The following is a 26,530-nucleotide window of genomic DNA, read 5'->3' as shown; positions in this document are numbered from 1 at the left end:
ACAAGTGTAGGTGAGGATGCAGTTGTTTTACTGAGCCAAATTTCTCAAGTGCTTAGCCCTAGAACTCACCTCAACTTCCACAAGCTTCATTTAGATCAGAACTTGCACAGAACCTCATGATGCCAGGAACCCAAGTAGAAGCAAATCTATATGCAGGCACTGATCAATCCCTCCCAACCAGATGCCTGCAGGACCATGGTTAAAAGATGGCAACTATGCACATGGAAGCTCAGCTATCTCTGAAAGCACCTAAACATTTTTACCACTGAGTATTTTTTATTGTTTTTTTTCTGTTAAAAAGCCTGCGTAGTTCCAGCTGAGAAGATGGCTCAGGATGTTGGAGATGGCTCAGGATACGGAGACCTGAGAACAAGACATCAAGACCCCAAGTCTGTGCCATGCTGCCAGAAGGCTTTTATAATGATTTAGGACTGTACTCCAGCTACTCAGCACAAGTTCCTCTCCTGGGTGCTGTGATTGCTTTTGTAATGGTCATAAAGAAACAGAATTCAACAGGCTTGGGCAAAGGCCATCTGAATCACCATCATGACACCATAGTTTTGAGGCCTGAGTAAGGCCAAGGACTCTTAGGAACATGATTTACAAATTCTACATAGTTTGAGGTCAAATATGTGTAAATAAATTTTTCAGAAGCCATAAAAGCAGGGGTGAATCCAGAACCCAGTGAAATCAACCAAAAACCACCTACTCTTGCCTTCATTAGCACTAGGATTTAGCTCATAATCTGATATTCCCTATCATGCTTTAGACTGCTTCTGGATCACTACAATGTGTGAAGTCAGCTGAGACCTGAAGGCATCTGTCTACAGAAATTCAGCATTAAGTAGTCTCTTTTCTCCCCTATCCCTAATGAAATTCTAGCATTTAGAGGACTCACACATCCGTTTGCTGAAATATATCTGCTAAATCCAAACTTCTAATACAGCTTTGCCACCTTCCGTTTTCAAATTCTTTAACCACCACTACCCACCAAACCTCCCAACTCTCCCTCTCTTAGTTCCATTTTCCAGGATGACTTTAAAGACAGTTATTTCCATAGCCTGTTTTCTGCTTCATTAAGCTTAGCCAATAAGAATGCAGCTATGAGATTTGAGATATCTTGGGGTACAATAGTTTAATGCCTCAATTACTTCTCTGACTGACCAGTTCCATGCACTGAGATTGTCAGGATCACTATGGAGATACAGCAAAAGCTCTGCCAAAAATCTGACAGGTCGATTATTTACACATTTTTAGAAACACACTGTCATGAGGCCTCAAACCTTGACTCTAAGCCCAAAGGGACCTCCTGCTGGCTTTACTTCTCCACAAAACAAATACAAATGCTTCATATTCATGGAAACAGCTCTATTTCAATAAATTCAGGTTTGCTTTAGCCAAACTGTGGTATTACTTTCAAATGGTAATTGCAAGCTGTCTCTGCACTAAGCGTATGTAAGAGATCACTACCTGTTTTGATGAAAACTGAAATTTCTCCTATCTTCCCTCGGGTGATCTGCCCTTGTTTACAACCATTGCACTGTCGTACCCTGTTGCCACTTAAATACTGCATGAGAAGCCTGTAAACACATACGCTTTAGAGACATATTCTCACCTGTGATCTCCAGAGAGCCTATAAGCTTAAGAGAGGGGCTAGTCAGTATCTGGATGCAAGACTCATAGGACAAATCCAGTGTGCAGTGATAATTAAAGCTGGGAATCTGGTCAGCAAGGGTTTCTTGAATTCTTGCACAGAACAGCTTGGCTGGCAAGCTTCACCACACTGCCTCATGGGGTACCTGTCGGTCACAGATCCCATCAAGATCTCAACATTAACAAGTGATTGCATGGAAATACATACCATCAGGAAACCAAGTCTCTAATGGTATTTAATCCGACAAGTATTCTGTCCATTTTGAAGGAAGCACAATTTAGCAGTGTAACAGGACAGCACTATTTACTAAATCAAAATACTAACATCCTGGGTTTTCCTTCTCAGCCTCTGAACCAGACGGAAATATGCTTTGTTTGCAAGAGCTGATGAAATCATAGCTCCAGATGGGATAGCTACAAGCTGCTATATCTGAGAAATAAACTTAAATAAACTTCTACTAAAAAAAAAAGCTTATTTTCAGATATTGCAACAAGGAGACATAAATATTTTGTGTGAATTTACATTATGATCAAACTGAAAAATTACCCAGGGGGTCCTACCTCCACTCACATCAACAGCAAGTTTCTCACCGACTTAAATGGACAGAATGCCAATCTTTATTTAGTAATGGTATACAGAAAATCACACGGAGTTTGTGGGGGGTGGTATTGTGGGGTGCTCTGTGTTAGGTTTTTAAACTACCTGCTTTACCTTGGTATCTGAACACCTTTGAACTGCACCTGAATTCCAGTGTGTTTGTCCTCTTGACACTTGAGTTAAGAAAAGCCTTTTTACAGATGATGGTCAAAGATAAAGCTACTTGCCAGCAATCTTACAGGACCTGTAATGGTTTACAACAGCAGTGAACTGAAGGCAAGTCTCAAGTCTTTGGCAAGCAACCTAATAACCATCTTATTTTGTATCATTATATTCAAAGCCTTGCAGAGACACGAGACACATTCATTTTGATTTCTGGCTTCTCATATATCAATAAATTTTTTTAATATCTTTTGTTTGAAAAGCGTGATAAAACCTGACTAAGATGTATTTACTTCTAGATTCAGCAGCAAAGAGATGATATGCCATTTTTCCAAATTTGCTGATGAAGAGAGGGAACAGACATTTAGTTTCACAAAAGAAAATTTAGTGCAAATCAAACAACTCGAGCAGAAAAATAATTTATCAGCTTATCCTCCTAATGAGAAAAGAAAAATAGATGGGAGCACACATTTTGGCAGCATAACAACATTAGCTAGAGAACATTAAATAATTAGTTGGCAGCGGTGAGCCTTTGATTCAACTTCTTTGCTATGAATGAGTTTTGCATTGCAAAGCAGGTTTGTAAAATTTAAGTGTTTTCACACCATAAATTTTTTAATGTTAAGTATCTCAAAATTAGCTGGGCCCACTGGACTTTAATGCTGTTGCACACTGGCAAAATAAAAGGGGAGATTTTCAGAGACACAAATGGAAGTTAAACATCCACCTCCTGACTTTCAGGATGACTTTTTCAATGGGAACCAAGTATTTAACTACTATTTATGTAGGAGAAAAAATGTAACATGTACAGTAAAGCACAGCTAAAAGATACCCTCCTGCAGGGGTGGTAGCTCTTGCCGTACACCTCAGGAGGTGGTCAGACTGTTCTGTCTGGACCACTGAAACACATTATTACTCCAAATCCCTTCTCAGCTGCTTGCCCCATCCCTTGCTTTTGCTGCAGCATGACACCACATATAATCATATGCTAATGTTTTCCTGACAAAATGGTGGCTAAAAAACCCACTACACTAAAAATATAGTTCAGATTATTCTGAATTATTTGTGTTAGAAAGCAGCTTCATCTAGAAGCACATGCTAGCACACCTAAGAGGAAAATTGCCTCCAACAGGGAATGGTAAAAAGCAGATGGACCATGCTGGAAAATAATCTCTTCACGCTGGCCCAGGAAGAAGCACACTCAAATACAGCTTTATTTCTGCACAGCTGCTTCCAGGCCAGAGCAATGGTCAGCTCCAAGAACATCTCTTTCAGAGAAGTCAGAGCTGTGTGCAGAATGGTCAAACACAGCCTCCAAGTCTGAAAACTAGAGAGCTGGAGAACTTGAGACACTTGTGCAAGAAAAAGAAATCCCTGTCCCCTTCAATCTACAGTTCATGCCCCTTCATCACTGTGAAGGACAAAACCCCTATGACAAAACAATATTCAAAGCTGAATTCACACCTCCCCTTCAGTATGCTTCATGCAACAAAATTTATGCTTTTTTGTACTTGTTATCTGGGTCTACTTATATTTTCATTTCAGAACCATTTGATTTTTGTGTGGTGATTTTAAAAAAGCCTGCTTTTCATTTTACATTGCAGTGACAGTTCTTTACATTTTGGCACAAGAAACCAAAAATCTGTCCAAAAGTTTAAAAAAAATTAAAAAAACTATTAAAAAATCCTTACAAGTAATACAGGTGATCAGATGGCTTCACTAAGATCTAGGAAGAAAGCCAGCCTTCCAACTAAGATTTGGAAGCAAGGCTATAAATGGTCTAGATACTGATAAATTCAGCTGTTCCCCCTGTCCCTGGAAGTCCATCCCATGAAGCTGCCAAGTTGTCCTATCTCAAGAGCAGGCATGATGTCTTTCAAATATTTCTGATTGCTTCTCACTCTCAAATACCTCAACCACATACCAATTCATCTTCCTGCATAGCACATGGTCTTAAAACAGTATCTGACCCAGAGAAACATAACGGGGAAGTGTGCTGAGAGCCAATGACACGTATTGCTTGAGACAAAAGCCAGCCCTATTCTGCAATGTACTACTTTGAGAAAACAAAGAGTATGATACATTTCTATTGTACTCACTTATTACAGACCCCGAAGCAATTCTTGGTTATATCAAAATATCCCTCTTTGGCGCAGAATAGGGGCAAAAATGCAAAAGTTTTTCATCTGCAAAATCTCAACTGAATTATAAAAGAGGAAAATCCTTACTGAAAGGAGTTCAGCATTAGAATCACAGAACCTATCATTTATTTGGTTTTTGTACTCTTTCAGTGATAAACTAACTTCATATCATGAACACAAAAATAAACTCAAAGCATGAGTATGGCAATTAGGTTTCACAGTGAAAGTGTTCATAAACTGTTAAACATCAGATGATTCACCTCAGTTTCATAGGATTCCCCAAATCCCAAAGGTAATCCAAACAAAATTCTAATAATAAAAAGGAAAATCAACTATGAATTGGCTCATTTAAGTCCATAACTTGACTGCTATGCATCTGTAATATTTTTCCCACTGGGCCATATTGGTTTAATGGTTTCACTTATGCAAGATAGAAGAGATGCAAGTTATTTTGAGCACATCACTTGGAGATTTTGGAGATCATAACTGGATTTCTGCATCCTTTATGCCTATTCTACTACTACTTTGTCAAAGGCAGCATGTCCTCCCTAATAAAATGTTAAAAACTAGCATGAAAAATAAGGGAATAAGCTGCTTATATTGAGAATGTTGAAGAGTGTCCAAAACAGGCCTAAAAAGTCAACTGTGTGATAAAAGGAGAGGAACAGAGAGATTCTGGCCAAGCTCAAACCTCCCAACTCAAGCCACTTGCTCAAAGCGTTTGTGGTAGAGCCCTGGGCTGCTCCCACTGAGCTCCACAGCAAACCCCTCCAACACATCTTCTGCACAGTCCCCACCTGACATGGGGAGTGGCAGAAGCAGCCACTGCATTTTCTAATTCTCTAAAAGGTGGAGCACATCACCTTTCTTCTTGGCCATACTAAAGAATACCCATTGCTCAGCCCTCCATCTCATTCATAGCATATACAAACAGGTGTGAGAGTGTTCCCAACCATTTTCTGTGGAGCAGTGAGGAGAAACCTCAGCAAAACATGTAGCCATTAGGAGTATCGGTGGAGAGGATGCAACCGCACTAAAGAGCTCAAGAGCAGTTAACTGCAGTGCCTTCACATTTGCTTTCTTTTCTTATCAGTGTTAGGACTTATGGTTGGGCAAAAGCATCCTACATTAGGTCACGAGATAATAGCCTGAGGGACAGAGGAAGCTGGCATAAATTAAGTTATACTTGGGCAGCTCTAATTTAAAGGCTTTTTGAGCCCAAAATGTGTAATCCCTTTTGAATGTAACAAATTCTCATCTAGGTGAGTCCAGGAAACCAGTCTAAGTTTAGAAACAAAAGTATAGTGTCTACAGAAGGCCATTCTGAAATTAGTAGAAAGCTATTCCTGTCAAAGGGAAGAGTAAAAGACAGCTTTTTACATAGTTCACTAAAATATCTGTCAACCTATTTCTCTTCAGCATCAAGAATAGTGCAAATAAAGACAAATTGTGCATCTATTTTTTTAAAAATAAGAATCGGTAATTTAACTCTCTATGGAAGTGCTTTCTTCCCTGCCCAGAAAGAGTCTTTTTCTATTGGCATTAACCTCAATCAATACAGTGCAGTCACCAGTTTTATGAATGACAGTTCCCAGCAGCAAATAATGGGAAAGGGAAAGCTTTATCAGAAAAAATGGGAGGTTAAAAGCTAGCTTTTTCAGAAACAGTGATTACATTTGTAATAAAGACCAGCTGCCACTGAATTCTTTTATTATCAGACTCATCAGTTGAATCTACCTTATATTACACATATATTGTTATTTATATCTGCTGCCTGTCAGTATACGGCTAATTTCTACAGAGATGGCAACATGATTTATTAGGCACGCTGATGCATGTGGCACAGCTGCAGTCAGGAATGGAAGTGCTGACTCTCTCGTGACTTTTAAACAACCAAACCACTGAAGTACTTTGTAGTCTTGAAGGTCAGACAGACACTATACAATAACATTAGGACAACAGTTTTCCCCAATGTTACAGGAGCAGTTGTAAGCATACAGCAATGAGCAAGGAGAGCTAAAAAAACCCTGGGGTGTTTGGCACTCACTTCAGGATAGCCTTATACTGTATTACTGAAAAAGTCAAAGATGATACTGTGCAATGGTAGGCTAGCAAGCGCACCTCAGCCAGTGCTTTTCCTCAATCAAATGGGACCAACTGAATAACATTTACTTAGGCAAGTTAGGATAGCAGAATCAGGCCCACAGAGGATGTAAGTAAAATTACTACAAGGTTGTATTTCAATGGTATTATAATTTCATGTATAACCAAAAGGAAATTTAATGTCTATACAGTAATAGAAAAACTTCTACAACACGTATGCGTCACTTCTGCAAACCAGTGATTTAGACAGAAGATAAAGCAAAAACAATCCAAGACAGTCAGTCTGAACTAATTGCTGTGGATGCACAAAAGCCAAGCTAGCTGTGCTATTTGCTAACTACAAGACACAATAGCCAAATGATTATTCAGATTGTTTGTAGAAATATGATGAACTACTTTAAAATAGACAGCACTATTACTATGCAAATCAAAGAACAAGGCAACCTAAGTCACTTCTCCATATATAAGATACTTCCCCATGCTACTCAAAAAGCAAAAGAAACCCAGTAAAAAAGGGAAATCAAGGAAACTGCTTGTCTCGGATATAAACAGCATATGACAAAAGTGACTCTTTAGAAGGTTGTCTGCACTTACTGTTACCAGTTATATCAATTTATGTGGACTGTTGCTAGGACAGTAAATTAGAGCACAGTTTCAACACAAGAAAGTCAGGTTTTGAGGCAACCTCCCAGTAGAACAAGTAACCTAATTAGTTTAAAGATGAAGCCTAGTAGATTTATGAATGGTATTATAGGCCACAAGTTCCCATAACAAGGACCTGGATTTAATCACACAAGAATCCCCTTTTGGTCCTGCATTGCTAAGCAAGTGGGGACTCATTTCTTGTTATGTACCTGTAGAGTGCCATGGCTGCTTCTCAGCCCTTCCACAAAAGTCACAGAAAACAGTAATAATGTAGGTGTATACTAGGGTAATAGAGTGGCAAGCCCCTTCTGGAAAGCTGGGTGAGGATATTTCTGGACTGCACAAATTATTTACCTTTTCAATATTCTTTTCTAAGCTTTTATTAGGTAGTCTCTCACCATTCCCAGGCCACTTTTAAACCATAAAAGGCCTCCAAATCACACTCTCTTAGTAGTAATACTACACCTACACATTAAGTTTCCATTTCTGAAAGTTTTATAAATCCTTGAGAGATGTATTATGATCTATATAAACATCAGTGCCATAGGATAGTATGACAAGATTTTAGATGGCTTCATCTCATAAGCAACTTACTGACTTACTAGAATCCACTAGGTTTACCAACTACAAAAATCCTCTTCAATATCAACCTGTAGCAAAATATCCACAATGAAACTTTAGTAAAGTGTGACAAAAAATGCAAATTCTTCTCTTCTGCACCTATATCAAGATTCCTTCTAGGGATTTTTCTCTTTCAACTCATACATCCACTTCCAAATGTTTATCAGAGATGTAAAAAAAAAAGCACTAACATCTTTATACGCTGATGTATTCAAGCTCTATCCAGGCTATTCAAGCCAATGTAATGTATAATACTATACTATGTTGATACCTCAGCTCCACTGAGACCTGGGTCTTGGCTTTGCTAGAATTCCCAGTCTGAATTACACTTGCATATTGAATAGTTGTATTTCTAGAGTCTTATGCTTTCATCTCTGGAGAGCAGGGACATTTCAGACAGATAGCTCTGCAAATTGATTCAGCAGGAAGTACAGTAGATAGAATTAACAAATCAAGTGAACTAAAACTTGCTGTTTAGTGCAAAATACCCACAATGCTTTTTTAAGTAGCGTGGGTCAAGCTTTTTTGATTATGTCAACCTAATTAGCAAATCAGAAATTACAAATACAGAATGAACCCTCCATCATAAAAAGCTCAATAAAAAAGTTAAAATCCAACCCTAAGAACTTGAACTTACTGATTTATATGTACATCTCTCTACACTCAGTCACCCTAAATAAGAAATAATGTGCATAATGTTTCACATACTGAGGGAAAAGATGAGAAAGCTCAAACATACTTTCAGCTCTGTGGGACAGGAAAGATGTTATTTATGAATGTGAATTTATGTGGTACTTCTGTTCTGTAAGTGTTATAACACATTCATGATTTACTGTTTGGTGACCCTACCTGTGCTGCATATAATTTTGACTGTAAGATGATATTACCACTGTCTTTCACCTTCAAGGTGCTTTCGTAAACAGTCTTGGGCTTTTCATCCTGTTATATACCTTATATTTGTGTTAGGAGACATTTGATGGCCTGTAAACAAGGAAACAATCAGAGTAAATTAATCTTTTAGGCATTCATGTAATTTTGTCTCCATTAATTCCATCTTACTGACTTCCTACTAACCTGGAAAAGTTTAAGTGGGGGCGCATGGAGGGGTGGAAATACTGCCTAGAGAACAATGACTGGAATTGCTTTAGCTGGTATGCAATTCCCATAAGACCATACCACTGTTTCTGCACAGAAATTCTTATGACTAGAAAAACAGTGGGAAAACCATGTTTCTGTATAAAAAGCTGCTTTTGATAGAAGGGGGATAAAATTTCATCATGAAAAGACATTTGCGCCTGAACAAATTCACCATTTTGCCCAGAGGGAGAAGTTCAGTCATTTACACCACGAATAGGAGTGTTGGCTGGCAGAAAGAGCAAACTGTACACTCGATCAAATTTTCCCATTCTTGCAAAACTATCAGTTTTTGTATTAAGTGAAAACTGGTAGTTTTCTATAGCTCTGTTTTCAATACTCTCGATCACCATCAGTCCAGGGACCAGAAATTCCAAGATCAAGAACAAGCCCCCACTTTCAGCGTCAAAAGTTCAGAATGACCTTTCAGAAAAATAGGCATCTTTTCACTAGTCCCTCTAGATCTCCTGGAGTTACACTGCTTTTTCACAATGAACCACTTTGTAACACTTCAAATTAACAGGCTAAATAACAGCTGTGTTAAATAAAATCAAATATTACAGGTGGAAATGCTTTTCTTCCCACTAAGACTCCTAAATCTTTGAAAACTAAACCAAGAGGAAGCTAAATAAAGAATTACTTTGACTACACCATTTACCTGACTTAGTTTGCAGAAAATTGATTTGCGTCTGTTAGTAGTAACCTAAAATATTCTGCATTAATTGGGGCCTGCTTATAAGGTATCTGACATTCCTCTCAAAAGGTGTGCGTCTGTGGCTTACACAAAGAGGTCCCGATCCATGACTAACACTCCTCAGTGTTAGGATAATAATATTCATATTCCAAATTCCCTCAGCACAATTCAATAAGAGACTCTAGCTGATTTAGTGAGTTTTTAAATCACCTCCTATCATGGTCACCTCATCAGTCCTTTTTGTAGTAACTGAACAGAAAAAAAAAAAATAATATGGAGTTGAACCACCAACATTCACTCCAGCAGGCCTCTTCAGTAAGGGTCTCATGGGTTGCAAAACACTTCAGTGGGTTGGATTTTATATTTTTTTTTAATTTGATTTGTGCTCACCTGAAAGTGTTAACTATTAGATTGACAGTTCTGTTCTTGACCTACAGTAATATCTTAATGTTTTTTTGACCAGTGGCAGTTTGAGGCTTTTCCATTTTGGGATAGCAAGTAATTATTTCTTTATAGAGGCTGATACAGATGCAGCTGCACCCCTGCATGCTGCACCCCTGGATGCTGCAGCAATTTCTACCTACAAAATCAAGCCATAATGCCAGGAAGAGAGTAAATGAAGGTTTGCGCATAAGGTAAACACACATGTAGCATTCTTACCATATCCTCCCTGCCCCTACTCGTTTCCTTCTGTTGTGTATTAGCTTTAAGCACTTCAGCACAATCTTAACACATGCTGACAGAGCGCTCTGGCAGAACAGAGTTGAATTAGGTGCTGGTGTTTTCCCACTACATTATAGTATTTTCTCTGTGTGGAGTCCCCTTCAGTTGGTGTTTTCACATACACTAATTGAAGTCTGTCACGTCCTATGCCTGCAAAAGTAGTTAAGACCACAGTATAAGGAACCAGACAAAATGTAGCAGTATCGAGACCTTAAACCCTGCTTGACAGAACATTACTATTGACCACAGCTAACAGAAGGACAAACTACTTGTATCAGGCACAGTAAAGGACTTCAGTGCTGGTAAGGTAGTTAGCTGCTTTGCTGGTTTCCTGTCCTGTGAAAGGACTGTGAATTCAAAGGCAAGTTCCTGAGGGCCCACATAGTCAGCATACAGGTATGAACAAGATTTCACAATCCTAATGTAGACTAAACCCATCAAAACTCTGAATATTCACATATATCTGTATAGATCAAAAGGAAGAGCAAATACTGAGGCAAGGCCTTAACCTCCAATCCTTAGGAGACCATTGATACAGTTAGCACTATCTGTCCAGTCAAGATAACAGCCAAGAACTCACCTGGGAGATTGGATGCACTTTCTTCCAAAGAACCCCAAGCAAGGCAGACTTTCTGCCATGCTAAGTGACACCACAAAGTCTCTCCTTCACTAGAGGAAATTCAAATGCATATAAACTCATTCATCTTGGAAGAGACCGTCTCAACTTCCAGTGCTAAAGTGGAGTTGCTGTGCAGAAAACAAAAAGTCTTTGGAGAATGGAAGTCAAAAAGTGTCAATAAGGAGGAAAATAAACTTCATGGCCAAAGAGAAATCACTGGGAGCAAAGCCATGATTTTGTTCTTTGTTCTCCACTTCTGCCAGTGACTTGACAAAAGAGGCCAGAGCCAGCCAGCACAATACCTGTCTCTCCCTCCTTTCTTTTCAGCTGTGACGCATGCTGGAAAGAGAAGCAGGAAAGGTTCTTCTGAGCCAGGAACAGCCTGTCACATGCTTTTGAAAGGCAGCAACCTTCTAGACAGAGAAGGAGCTTGAATCTGGTTCTCCTCTGTCTTCCCTGAGCACTCCTACTTATTTCATTTTTGTAAAGCAAAAAACACCAAAAACCCAAACCACAACCTACTCAGTAGAATGACACCAGCCATATCAGTAAGGAAAGCAGCAGTCATTCCTTGCATTTTATTTCATACCTATTTCCAGACCAAGCTCGTTAAGGAACCTGAAAAAAGGAATGCTAAGTTTCAGGATCTCAGTTGAGCTTAGGGCTGAGCTGCATGTTCTTGTCCCACTGAGGCACTTGTGGATATGAGCAGAGAATAATTTCCAGATGTTTGGCAAAATAAAATGCTTGGGGATTTCTGCAGTTCATCTACCATCAAGACAAAGCAGCAAGGGGGCTCTGGCAAAACACAAGTGCCTAAGTCTCACTTTATACACCCAAGTCACTTTATACACCCAAGTCCTTTTTAGTCTATAACATCAAGGGTCCAGATAGGTCCTCTTCAATCCCTAAGTTTTAAGATTAAGCAGAAGAGGGGTTAACTGTAGATTTTACCTGTGCTGCATCATAAGAAGGTATCTCTGTTTTTGCACAACGACACCGTTGTGGTGCTTTCTACTTACATTGAATGATGTGCTGATAGCAACAACTTATAGAGTACATAAGACTTTCCACAAAGGTGCATGTCAGTAAAGTTTCAGCTTTGGTTACAGCACTGGGCATTTAGCCATCTGAAATCCATCAACTACAATGGCTTATGCTTTTGCATAACTATCTTCTCTCTGGTCTGTAATGCCTAGAAATATCTCAGCTTCAATGCTTATGCTACAAAGGAAGCTCTCCAGCTTCCAAGCTACTTAGGGCTGACATACTCCTTTGAGTAACAAGCTCTTTCTAAGGGTATCAGAATATCAAGGCAAGACTCCCCCATCTTCTGTATCTTGTTCCATCAAGTACAATGGAACCTGGGCATGCAAGTTACATAAAGCTAAGTTAACCAAACTCTTCATTCATTTTGATATAAAATGAAAGAATAAAGGATTCTTCTTAAATCAACCATTAGAAGCTGCACTTTATCATTTTGATGTAATACAGGCAACTTCAGACATGGGGAGAAGAGTGTGAGTAAAGCAGGGTCTGCTTTGTTGATAGGACAAGGGGTAATGGTTTTAAATTAAAAGAGGATATATTTCAACTAGATACAAGGAAGAAATTTTTTTACAATGAAGGTGGTGAAACACTGGAACAGGTTGCCCAGAGAGGCTGTAGGTGCCCCATCCCTGGAAACATTCAAGGTCAGGTTGGACAGGCTCTGAGCAACCTGATCTAGTTGAAGATGTCCCTGCTCATTGCAGGGGGGTCGGACTAGATGACCTTTAAAGGTCCCTTCCAACCCAAACTATTCTATGATTCTAAAGTTTCTCATTCGCAGTCTTCCAGGAAAAAGATGCTATATCATGAGGACTTTATGCTGTATTGTCATGTTATGTTGCAATATCACCAAGTCGGTAACAAAATGCTGCAAGTTCGGTACATGCTGAAGCCTGAATGCAATCATCCATCACAGCTCAAGAAAAACTGCAACATTAATCAGTCTATTCAGTGATGCCTTCATCCAAACACTCCAGACACAGCTAATACTGACATACTGCATGTGAAAAAGCACTGGTCTACATGCTAGGGTCTACTGCATACAGCAATATTCTCATTTCAGTGCAATTTTGCTCTTTGACTTCCAAATAAACAACACACAACTTCATCCCTAAACCTACTTAGGCATAATAAGCCATTTTGAGAACACTACTGTTAGACTATTCCCTGCTCTGGAGTGAGCTGAGAGAGAGTTCATTTTACCTTATGCAAAGCTTCACCAATACCTCAATTTTTTCTCCTTTTGTCTTGGCCTTAATTTCATGTAAGATTGAATTACCCAGGTTCAGTATGAAAATCATTCCGCCTTCTCTTACACATAGCCCACCTCGTTTTTTTCAGGGTGACTCTGCTGACATTCCACTCTTACCCTGCCTTTAGCAGAGACTACCAGGCTTCTTGCTCAGTCACAAGAATGCTGTTTAGTCTGTCAGCTCAGGATGTTTGTAGATCTCACTGTTATAGAAGCTTTTTTTGCAATGCTGACAATGTTTTCTTGTAGAAAAACTGATGTATTTAGATAATCTTGCTTTCTCCATCCATTACCCCTTTTAACACCAGAAGTCTGCAACTCAAAGAAAAACTGTACAACCACACACAAGGAAATAAGTGCCTAATGAATAGATGCAAAGTCAAATCAGGAGGAGAGCTAGACAGTTTTTTTTTCTTGTTAACAGCTGAAACCCACCCCCTTCTCCAACTTACTTACATCTGGCTTCAGCAAAGAGGGGTGACATTGAGTGCACAAACAGGCCTAGGAATTGCTGCAGCTTTATTCCATCTCCCTTCTAGGTGCATTTGGACACAAGGCTGAGGAGAAATCAGATATTAAGAAAGTTCCTCTATTCATTCCTCATAACATGCAAACTAGAAAGACTGGATATAATTGAGTAAGACACATACAGTATGTAACACTGAATACAGATTTCAGTTCAGAGCCTCATTCATCCCAGGGACTCAAATAAGCAGTTCAAAACCATAGCAACTCCCTGTTTTCTCCAGATACTCTGCCTGTATCCTTCTTTAGGAAGGGATTTACAGCACTGAATCCCAATCTTATTTCAACTTTAGGAAGGAACAGGAAGCTTGGCAGATACTGCCACCACATGTTGCCAACTCTCCATTTGAATAATGAGAGGTGTCTTTCATAGCTAGGGAGGAATAAAGCTTTAAGTTTCTCAAAGATTTGTCTTTGAGATACTTGGGGGGTGGGGAGGGGTGGTTGTGTCTTTTGGTCTTTTCCAGTAAGCCAAAACCCTCATCCTTTACCATCTTTCAGTGTCTTTTCATGTCTGTCATCTCTAAAAAACCCATCCCTCCCAAAATTAATTCTGCACACCTTTTCAGGGAGCAGGGACAGGCGAGATAAGTGACAGCCCAAGTAAAAAGCTCAGATCCTGAAAATTATCAGAATGCTGTCCCACAGAAATATCCCATCATGTCTGATGACCACTCCAGTGTCCCTGTCCTGCCATTAAGGAAATTTTTTACCCTGGGAAAGAAGGTGATGGGAACTATGTAGAGTTCTGGCTGAACTGAGCTATGGGGAACTGCAAGCTCAAACTGGTTCACCCCTGTGTGGTTAAGGCATTTCAGTGTGTGTGGTTTTAACAGCTCTAAGCTGCTGTTGCTCGAGAAGTAATATTCCATTTACATCCAAGCTATAAAGTTTTGGCAATGGTCCCCTCTGTTTATAACAGTTAGGGACTAGGGCAGATATTCTTCTCTCTAATGGCGAAAGGTCAATATTTTTTTATACTGGTTTTGTGATTTTTTTTTTTTTTAAGTATTGCAAAGAAAGCACTTTAAAGCTTTGTCTATTGCCTGAAGGAATTAGGGAATAATATTGGACCACCCTACAAGCATAGCTGGATGGTTGTCATTCTTCAGTATTTTCCCTCAACTAGTCTCTTAGGAAAATGTGTGAATGATAATAGATCATTCTTGTCTCAAGTAATTCAAACCATATTCCCAAGTCTTTAAACATATCCAGAACGAATCCAGCTGGAGCTCCTCAAAGCAACTTGCAAGTCATTCAATCACTGCAAAGGCCTGGAAACATTTGTAGTGGCAGAGCAAGATAATATAAAGTCTGTAAACTTTTACTGATAGCTACATTTCAGAACAGACAGAAGGGAAACAAATACCTCAAGGAGTGACAGAATGAAAGCACCTGAGAACTAACATGAAAATTTACCAGCTTAGAAACAAATTCTGCTTGCCTGCCTTTAGCAGCCAGAGGAAAAAAGTTATTTGCACATCATTATTTCCTGTAGGAAACAATATTTGTGGACAGTGAAAGGAGTAACAACAGGATACACGTCTTTAGCTATTTCCAGAGGATGAGCAAGGAAATCCCAATTTCTTCCCCAGAAGACCTTGCTCCTGGATATGGCTGAAAATAGGGAATACCTAGGGAAATCCATTGTGACTTTCCACAGAATTAATTGCGGAATGTCCGACCTCTGGGAAGAGATTCACTTACTGAGGTTTCTTAGTAAGAACAGTTTCAGCATTCACATCCTTTTTCTATCCAAAGGATAAACTAGAGAAACTGGGGAGAATTTTCTCTCAAGAGGTGTGCTCTCCCTTGAGTATCTGTATTTGCAAGGCTCTCGCTGATACTCATTTTAGCCAAAGTCTACCCTGAATGAATATTGAACAGTCCTATGAAAACTGGTCTTTCCTCTTTAGAAGAGGGCAATCTGGAAGAGTCCACAGAAACATTTTTATTGGACATTTTCCTGGAGATGCTGTTGAGGAGCTAGAGACAGCACCAAGCCAGATGTGGCTCTGAGAAGTATTCACACTATTACCTTCTCAATGGAAGAATCTGGCACAGCTAAATTGGGATAAAAATTCTGTAAAGCTGTACTTGGATAGCTTTATTCCCTTAGGTGGGAATTGCTGGCAAAGGGGGCCACATTTTCCATTATTTTAAAAATACTGTTATACATCTAACCTCAGATCATGAAAACAATAATAAGAATAAAACCAATCACATTGCCTTCTCATTTCTTCTGGTCTGTTTTTAGATGTTTCTTCTTGTTATGGCAAGAACACTACTTACTCTTGCTCTAACTCAGATGTATCAAAGTACGTTCCAGATTTTTATGCTTTCCAGAGAAATTCTTAACCTGTAACTTAGAAAAGACAGCTTCTCACCCAACAAGTTCCCTTGAAACTTTTATGACACCTCCACTCACTCCCCATTCAATATTCCCAAATCCTTGCTTAACGCAGAAACTTGCCTTCACTACATATACAGATTGCATACAGGCAATTAGATGTCACCTTGGAAGTGCTGGATTTTCTTTCTGTACCTGTTGCTGCAACACTCCCTCATTTTACCTTTAGCCAAAGCCTAAGCTGAGTGAGCACAGAATGATTTCATGGGAGTCTTGCTGCACCTTACAGGTGTGGGATGGCTGTTTCTAAAGAGGACGTGACACGTTCATTGTCGCAATCCATTTTAAATCTACAAAATCCTTTCCCTGGGAAACTAGAGGAAAACTGTATGCAACAGGAATGCACTAAGTTAAACCAGCCCAGAAGGACATTCCCTGTAACATTTATCCTAAGCCAAAACAGTAATCAATAATATTAAGAGAAACGGAAGAGTGGACAGACCGATAGTTAGGTGATTTGTATTTAACCGATTAGTTTGGAACATACCACACGAACTCATTAAACTGCAGTAGGGTCCAGGAACCAATATAACTAAATGTAGCAGGAACAAAGTAACAAACAAGGATAAAATTATTCATATCATTATAAGAATTGGCAAATTTCAGTCCCTGTTTAGGTCAACTGAAGTAGATTTACATTAGGAATCTCCTTGACTCCTTGCATGCTCTGTGAGAAAGCAATGTATTCTTTCCCAAGATCTTAGCATATAAGAGTGTCATTCCTCAGACTCTGACAAAAATATAACACTTGCAGAAAAGCAACATGTGGTATAAGACCTGGAAAAATTCAGATCAGCCACAAAATATACGATACTGTTCAGTTAAAGTGATAAACTGCTTAAAGATATATGTATGAAGGGGGATGTTGGAAAGACAAGCTCTTGGGATTGGTTGATTCTAAAGGGAGAAGGAGGGGCAGGGGGGGCAGGGAAGTGAGCCCCAGTTCATCTTTTATATAAATCCTCCTGAAAGAAGCCACATACACCCCACAAGCACAGGGTGATTAACTCCATCATAAACAGAGAGCCTAATCCCTATTAAATACACAGAAGAGATTGTTTAGGTCTGTGCTATTGCAGGTCGCCAGATCCCAGATCATGCATCATTTTCACATGCTGTTCAGGCACTCTAAAGTGCCTTCCTTCCTGCTCTCACTATTACTTAAGACTGTTTTGCATTGATCATTAAAAGCCTTCTTACATTCAGGATAGATATAATAACAGCTAGCAAATAGTTCTTCATTTTGTAGCAACAGGTCTTGTAACTCAATTTCTCCCATAATACTTATCCTTCTGAGGTTTTTCTTATGTAAAACCACCATATCCCTTTTCAGATTCTATCAGGTTAAGCTACAGCTTTATGCTCTGACAGGATACGCACACTTCTTTCCCTGATAATTTTTTATAACCTTCTATTTTTAATAGCTGTGATGAACCAGAGCTGTGCATGTACCCCAAACTAGGTCAGGCCAAGATTTGTACCTGTGTGTACGTGTGCTGTTCATGCTTCCCTTTAGCATCCAGGAATTGTATTTTTTTAAATTTTTTTTAAATAGGTGAGTAACAGTGATCATTGTTGAACAGACTATACCTGGAGTCTTTTTCTTCTCTCCTTTCCAACTGAGGAATTGACACTCCTGGCCTATAACCAAAATTCTCATTAGTATTTTGTAACTGATTAAATATGCATTTTGCACGGTTATTTAGTCTTACTTTGATGGTCACAGCAATCTTTTTTAAAAAAATCATAATAAAAACTTAGTGTACTGCGAATTGTTTCAAATTGGTCATCCACAAATCACACTAATGTAGCTCAAGTCTTTCTGCCAAAACCATTGGCAGACATACTAAATACAATATCAAGACCAATTCTTGCAAAAGTCTTCTTCAGAGGTCATCAAGTACTTGTAGTATTCACCACCAACCCAACAGTTCCCATTACAAAACACTTTTTCTTTAGCCAAGATCTTAACCATGTTAGAATAGTCTAGAAATTTCCTTTGTGGCTCCACATCAGATAGTTCCACAAAAAACATATGGATTGCATCTCCTGCATTTACTTCATCTACAATACAGATGGATCACAAATAATCATCAGCTTATTTTAATATCATCAATTCTTCCTTACTATCCAGTTACCTGTATGTCTATAAGATACTGTGCAGAAGAGGGATGTACTTAGAGCTCTGCTTGCTACAGACACATGAGCGCGCAGTTTCCTCATTTAATTGTTTTCCCTTTTAAATACTGGTACTACATTATCTAGTCTCTAATTATATAGTGACAGTCCTAAATTAACACAATCCTTAAAATAATTTCTGCCACACTTGCACATTGCATAGCTGTTTTCAGAATTTTGGATGAATGATCAAGTCTCAGAACAGACTGCTTTGAATTTTGTTTACACTCCATACAATATGTCTGCTGCAGGAGCAGTATTAGGAAAAGCTACTGACTTCTAAACAGCCACAGTTAAGAGAGGAAACACTCCCTTAGGTAGAAATCTACCCAGAATTAACAGTAAGTTTCACCACCTGGAGCTTGTCTTTGAAAGCTTCTAGTTAACTTGACACAATTCTATCATTAACAAGTATCTCTGCATTAGTGAAATCAGTCTTACAAGCATCCCTTGAAATATTCCATCTACAAAAATAGAAGCTCCTCCTCTCCAATATATCTTCTACAGTTAAACACACCATTTTGTTTGCATCAATTTGCTCATGAGAACTAGATTCCTGCCCTGGCATTTCCTGCCTTTGACAGAAGCTGTGCAAGAAGAAAATGATGTTCTGAGTCAGCAAAAAGCACACTGGCTGCCAACAGTGCATAGAAGATGAGAGGAGTATTTGTCTTTGGAAGTACCTTTTTATTTTAGTGTTAAGTGCATTATCAAATTCAAGAGCTTTCTTTTGTGAAAGATCATTGCTAAACCCCACACGCTTTTAGGATGCATCTATGTCAGACTACTCTACTGCATTAATGCCAAGCCATAACTCAGTTAGAACTTTAAATATAACTTCATTTTACATACATGATTTTTGTCCAGGGCAAGCTTAATACAACCCTTCCAGCAGAAGGGGTTGTAAAGCAGCACGAATGTAAAAACATCCCCAAACACTTAACCTGAGCTCTGCCCTGCCAATATGCCTCTTTCAGAGAGTTAAAGTGAAAGATCAATTACAGACAGTTACAATTATGCCAGTTAGAGGCATAATTTCAGATGTGTGAGGGATAAGCACACTGGTTGCCCGTACTGATTCCAGAAGACTGATCACCTCTAAGCCCAGCTGACCTGGAAGATAGAAAGTCTTAGAAGCAGAGCAACATAGGTCAATTCACATTAACACCTACAGAAAGAAAAGAACAAACCAGAGACATCAAGTCTGGCTCCATATTAAAGGCTGCGAAGGATTCAGTTCCAGAACAAACACTGAGAGGAAAAAATGCAGCACACAATCACCACCAAACAAAACCCACGTATGCATTTGCAGAAAGATTTCTGAGGAGGTTCTGAGGGCAGACTTTACATCAAACACCTACTGTTAAGAGAAACAATATGTAATAATGTTTCAGATTCAAGGACTTGGTTATAACTGCACATGCAATTAATTCTTAACATTTTAAGGAATTACTGCCTTTCATCTTTTGTCAGCAGCTGTTTGTGCTAGCTGGCACTTTAAATGGACACGAGTTTTCTGATCACTAGTTACTGAATCTCAGTTGACAGACAGTAACACTTAGCTCTGCAGAGGTAACAGTATTCAAATCCAACTGCAAGAACACATCCAACTAGTTTAAGTCATCCATAAATGCCTCCAAAGATAACATATTACAGGTATAATACAGATTCATTTTATCTTGTGCCATTTTGTAGTAGCTGAAAATGTTTCACTGGGATTGTCCAATGAATTGCTAATTTTTAATCACAATTGTCCAGGCACTGGTATATATCACTAAAAAAAATTAAAACTTTAAAAATAGTGTACAGTTTAGCACAGAAGGCAACATTTGAATAAAAGCACATAATTTTAATTTGCTTTGAAGTTTAAAGCAATCCAAACAAAAAAGTTAACTATATAAATACAGAGTAAATGCACATAGTTTACAGCCAACTACATGTATGCAAGAATAATAGCAAACCTCACATGAACACTGAAGTATTCTCAAACTGTCATTTGTGAGTGTTTAGCTATGACTCCGAGGGCATAATTATGTTCACATATGCAGGGTAGGCAGACTCTCTTAAATAGAAGAACTGAAAACTTACATAACTGAGTCTTAACAGACAGAAAGTTGAAAGAAGTAGTACATTTACCTAGGCACACTTCAGTGTTCAGCTTGTTTTCCCGAATTTAAACAGTTTAAACAGGAAGCAACATTTATAAAGGCTCTCCAATCTTTTGTCTCTGGAAGCATTCTTTTAAAATGCTACAGTCTGAGGAATGTTACAAGTGTCATACAAACAAAAACAGAATAGCAGAAACTATCATTAACAAACATCTCAATCAGAAAGGAAATATATGGAGTGCATTATGTAAACAGGGAACTAGATAGGTGCATTGTCAATATACAAGTGGACAGGTTGATGTTTCAGTTACAATTAAAATAACCAAAAGACTCCATAAATCCCTAGTGTAAACCTACTTAAAACACAGTCTAGCAGATCAGAAATTCAGACAGAAACAGCAGATCTATCGGTCAGCTTGAAGGCTGGGCTCAGCCCTCTGCAACACACAACTCACCTGTTTTCACACAGCACTACAGGGACCAAATGGGTAATAGAAGGGCTGTGAAATCTGACTGCATTCACTGAAATCTGGTTTTTTTATGGCTTTCCAAACTCGGGTCACCCTTGCTATGTCCCCCCAGTGTGCCACAGACACTCAGTGACAACCAGCGCTCTGTAACACACCAAGCTAGGCAGGCCCTGGCAGAGTAACCCCTTTTCCCCTCTGATGAATGCACGCTCCAGTGCCATCTTTTGACTGGTTCAGGAAGCTGCAGTCTCAGTGTTTCCCAAATCTAACTGGTTGCCGAGTCAAAATTAATAGCTTGCAATAACATTTAAGTTTCATCTAGGTAGGGCAAATATGAGGAAACTAATTAATTACTGAGAGTTTTCCAGACATCCAAGACCTTTTCCTCTAGCACATAAAAGAGTGACAAATACACTACATTCAAACATAAATCAAGATGACCATCCAAGTTACAAGAAAGTTTAAATGCACTCCTTTCAGTTCTGTAGTTAAGGATATTACCGAATGTTGCCCTTTTATTTATATAGTTTTCTTGATATTTATTATTAAAAAAAAATCATTTAAAGATCTTTGGGAAATATTTCAGAGGTAACTTTGTATGTACTGGTAGTTTAAAAATAACAAAAAATCCCAAAGGAACTTTGGGTTTATGTTTTGTTATGTAAAGCAAGCCAAAAAGATGATCACCCCTAAAGTTTAAAACACTGGTTAAACACCCATTAAAAAGGTGGAATAATAAGCTGATTGTCTATTTTTAGCTGTTGTCTCCCATATTCAACTGTCCTTGTTAACATTTTCTACTTAGCAACTCCAGGGGGTCTGTTCTCACCCAGACAAGGCACACACATGGTACCCAGCAAATTAATGGGACATGAACATGTAACCAAGGGAGAACATACCCAATAAACAGAGGAGAGTAACTCTCATGAAGCCTAGGCTAATCCAAATGTTAATTGTATGCATGAACTCCAAAGCTGTATATTGTCTTTGCCAATTTAAGTTTTGGCTATGACTGAATAATCTGGATAGCCTGAAGAGTAATCCACTTTCTACAGAACAAAAATTACAGTAAGTAGCTATTCCTGCACTTAGTTGCATTACCTGAACAACGGCATCACAGCAAGACTTAGGTCAGAATCATGACTACTACAGACTTTTCCTAGAGAGATCACTAGAAAAAGCCCACTTTAGAACACACATTTAAGCACTCCCTCTTTAAAACAATCAAGTTCACCTTTGGTCACATCACAGAGCATGCTATCAGTCTTTAAAAAGGTAAGATAACATTTTCCAAGAAGGAAGTCAATACAGCTAGGCCTCCACTGCAAGGTTGCTGTATATACTACAGGTGGCTTTTAGAAGGATGAGCAATTAGTACAGAGAATTACATGAAGTACTCAACTACTTTGACAGTGTGGGGAGAACATGACAAGGGTCAAAATAAAGGAGAGCAAATAAGAAAAACCCAGACTGATTGTTCTGTAAGCTTCGAGCTTTTACATACAGCCTACAGAACTACTGCAACAGAGATGCTATGGATCTTACAGCATAAAATGTTTTATCCTGCACAGCTTACACTGAAATCAAACCACATGCTTTGTTAAAACCAAACTGCATGTTTTGAACACAGTTTGACTACAGATAACCAGCAAGAGGAAAAAAAAGTCACAAGCCATTAAGAAGGCCACAAAGTGCGTAAGGAGTCATTCATAAAATAAAGCCATTGCACACAATGCACAGTTTAAGTGTACTGAAGTACCACACTGGAAGAGTTGAGAGCACAGTTCCGTTCACACCAGTGTAGCAGCATTTATATGTAGAAAGCTACTGCCCCCAGTTTATAATGATCATCTTCCTCATCAGGATCACGGACGCAGACTGAGAAGTACTCAAGGTGCAGATAAAAGATACCTGTTTGGAAAGCTGTACAAGTTCTTGTAACATTAAGCTTCTGATTTTGACACTCCAGCTGTATGGTTTTGGAAAACCCTGTAACTTATGACAGAATAAACTAGCTAAGCCTCACTGCTGAATGCAACGCATTGTTTTGCAATTGGCTTATAGAACAACAAAAACAATGCCTGAATATTCAGACAATTTGGAGGACAAGGTTATACTGTCAGCTGCAATTCAGTACACAGGCTCCAGTTGGAAGAAGTGATACAGCAATTATCAAGGGGAATGCTTACAAGAAAATCTCAATTACAATTTTCTCCATCATTTTGTACAGAGGCTATCTGCACTGAAGAGGTCTATCACAACTTCAACTGTTTTCTGCTTTCTGGTTGCATTAGCCATGGTGATATATGTTCTCCCCCTGTACTCCCATATAGATACTGGTAACCCAAGTCAGGATTTGCCAGACATTTTAGGGTAATACAGCTCGTTCTTAGGTAGCATGAAACTGAGTGAATCCTGTCTTCACAAATAGTAGGCTGGACTAGTTGAGGTTTCTCATCACATTAAGAATCCTCAAAAAGGCTATGAAGAAGCATTCAGCAAGTTCTTCCTTAGCTGTGAGAGTGACATGTCAGGTTGGCAAGGAAAACTGATGATATAGGAGAACGTTTCATAGGTCTCTTACTTAAGGAAGGAAAGTTCCAGAAAAGAAAAAGGATGATGAAGCAGAACTAGAAACACACATACACCAATATTAACAGATTGATAACCTGAAGAGTTCAACAATCAGATCCTCTCTCACTAACACCACTGCTCAAACTTAAACCCAAACAAAAAACAAACCTCAAGTATCACCTTTTGTAGTGAAGAAATAACTCTGTTCTGGGTCCCTGCGTCATATTTCATCTTGAGGTAACAACATGGAAAACTTTACACACTGACTGCTACCTCAGTCTCTTTAACCTCTCTTTCTCTCCAGAGCAACTGAATGGAAGCTTCAGGTATGGAAAAATATGAAAGTACTGTCTTCCCCATTCTTCCAACAGGTTACTGTGCAGTAAAACAGAACAAAAAGGATGTAGTTGAGAGCAATCACTAAGAGAATTGAATAAGGCCTGCCCAAGAATATATTTTACACCCCCTCCCTCACCCATCAGGTCTCTGGAGATGACTGAATGGCCTTGTCTAGATTAAGAGATGAAAAGAAAGTAACAATTTTGAATGAAGCGATGTATAAAGGCGTTCCCTAAGGGGCAGTTCCCATTTGTCACATTGCCAAGAGACCATACAATAAGGCAGCAAAATTATTCATAGTTTCCCCACAATCAACCTTCTGTTTTGTCCATAGCTGCATGTTCCCGATAAAACCTTCCTTTTGCCCACCACATTGGCATTGACATTCAGTGGTCCACTCCAGCCTTTCAATCTTCCACCTTCTTCTAGGAAGCATTGTCACGCTGCTATCCATCGAGCAAGTAGACTACCACTTCATAGGTTGACATCATGATAGCTGTGTTTGGAATCTGTCTGATCAGATGTGTAGTTAAACCTCGGTAGAGGGATCCATACCCTTCTTCTCGCACAAGCAAAGATAGTGTCTGGAAGAAAGATCTGTATTTTGTTCCCTCTTCTCTTAGTCTTGTTCGTACAACCTCTGTACAAAGAAAACCACATGTGGTTACGTTCACCACTTTTCAGACAAACAGAGAAGCAAACCAAGTGTGTGTAAGAGGAAAACAAGTTAAATTTTTGGCAGTATTAGATATCTAACTAAGCAAGGAAAGTTCATTTGCTTAGTCAAAATCCATAAGAGGACTGTTGTTTGGGCTTACATTTTAGCTTGGAAGTTGCCACTAATGAAGTATTCAATCCATTAACAAACCTAATGTATACACAATTACTTTGCAGGAAAATTAAGTGCAACTGAAAAAGAAACTAGACAGCCTGTTTTCCTAGAAGGGGGACAAGAACTTGCTGGCAAATTATGTGAAATTGCTGAGTATATAGAAAAATTCCAAGTGAAAAAGGACCTTCTCTGTAAGTATTTTGGGCCATACCCTGGCAAATCCTTTGGAAAAATAAACGCTGCCTAAGAAGAGGCAATGCTAGATATCCACTTAAAAATACTTCCATTTCTGAATACTATACTCACGTTGACTTGCTGAATTTGACGTGAAAAGCTTTAGCCAAAGAAATAGTTCTTGAGCAAGTGAGCCAAAGTCTGCTACACATATCACTGAAAAGACTCCCTTTGATCAATTTGATTCAGGCTCTCAGTTGTACATGCCCCACTTACCATGGGGATATGCTATTGATGTTGCACAAGTTTTGGAAGTGGCAGCAGCCATCATCATTCCAACAAAGTCCGAAGCTTCTTTTGCCGATTCATCCTCACTGTCCATGGCAGAAGTAGTCTTATATTCCAGTAGTTTTCTCTTAATACTCTCATAAATAACAAAATGAATAACAGTCTCAGATATGCCTGCGTAGGATGCCGACATTCCTCTGTAAAAGCCTTTAATACCATCTGATCGATAAACTTTTCGGACACATTCAAAAGCACTCATACGCTTTTCTCCACGATTCCTAAAAAGCAGAGAACAAGACAGACATCAGGCTGGTGCAACTTGAGACTGGAAAACGATTAAACAGTTTTGCTTGAGTGACAAAAGGACTTCGGAAACATCTCACACTGAATTAGTCACCATATGAAACCATATGGTGACTAAAGAAAAAGTATCATGTAGACAAGTTGAACAGCTCTAGGCCTCCAAGTCTTACAGAATGAAGGACTAAATTACTTGAATACAGACTCCCAAATGAACTGTCAACGTTGGTGACTCATGAAAAAGTGACCATTTTCTTCTGCATAATGAGTTGATTTCCCCTAATTTTGCCTCAAATAAACAACTCCATAGCATGGTAATTACAGTGGCTATGAGTTTGAACAACTAGCATAAACCAATACAACACAGGTAGCTATTATTTGATTCAACTAAGCCACTGCTGATGTCAAGGAAAGTGCTCTTTAGACATGACTGTATGAAGGAATGTTTGGTAAATAAAATCTTATTTCCATTTTTAGCTTGCTTACTGAATTGAGTTGTGCATGTTGAAATACTTTGCATACTGTACACAGCTATGCAAAACCATTACAACACTGCATAAAATATGCTTTACTGCAGCAGCAAGTGCAGGCACTTGAAGCATATGGATTCTGCCAGCAGAGGTCTCCCGAGTGAGCAAGTCACAGAATAAAACAGCAAATAACCTTGTAAGGAGTTACAGTAACTCATACGGATACTGTCAAAGCAAGACAGATAGTGGCAGCAGCTATTATGCCAGTAGTATGAGGCATCATTCAATGGCAGAATTTAAGTCCTGATGGTTTGAACCTGCAATGCCAGACAGCAGTGAAAACAAGGTACCAAGCAGAATTAAAAGCAAAGTTCTTACTGGGATCAGAAGGATTTTTGAGAATAACTTCAACAGAAACAAGATCAGGCCAGGATAATCCCACAGGCCAAGTGTTTTTATGCCTCTAA

At 38.9% G+C, this 26,530-nt stretch overlaps 1 protein-coding gene across 4 annotated transcripts in view; it reads right to left on the bottom strand.

The window, feature by feature from the left end:
• Positions 1 to 26,530, bottom strand: part of SLC25A36 (solute carrier family 25 member 36) — a 76,336-nt gene that overhangs the window by 21,792 nt on the left and 28,014 nt on the right. For 3 of the 4 annotated variants that reach the window (XR_012776467.1, XR_012776468.1, XR_012776469.1), the window contains exons 6-7: positions 25,282 to 25,571; positions 23,841 to 24,639 (exon numbers count right to left, since the gene is read on the bottom strand). Coding sequence is in view for 1 of the 4 variants with exons in the window: in XM_075507385.1 (XP_075363500.1) it covers positions 24,446 to 24,639; positions 25,282 to 25,571 (484 nt within the window). In the remaining 3 variants the exon portion in view is untranslated. Of the gene's footprint in view, positions 1 to 21,645; positions 24,640 to 25,281; positions 25,572 to 26,530 lie in introns of those variants that run through there. The other variant, XM_075507385.1, reaches the window with a different exon arrangement.

Source organism: Mycteria americana, chromosome 7, assembly GCF_035582795.1.
Source record: "Mycteria americana isolate JAX WOST 10 ecotype Jacksonville Zoo and Gardens chromosome 7, USCA_MyAme_1.0, whole genome shotgun sequence".
Classification (NCBI taxonomy): Eukaryota; Metazoa; Chordata; class Aves; order Ciconiiformes; family Ciconiidae; genus Mycteria; species Mycteria americana.
Note: the sequence above shows the minus strand (reverse complement) of the source record. Positions and strands in the feature narration are given on the sequence as shown.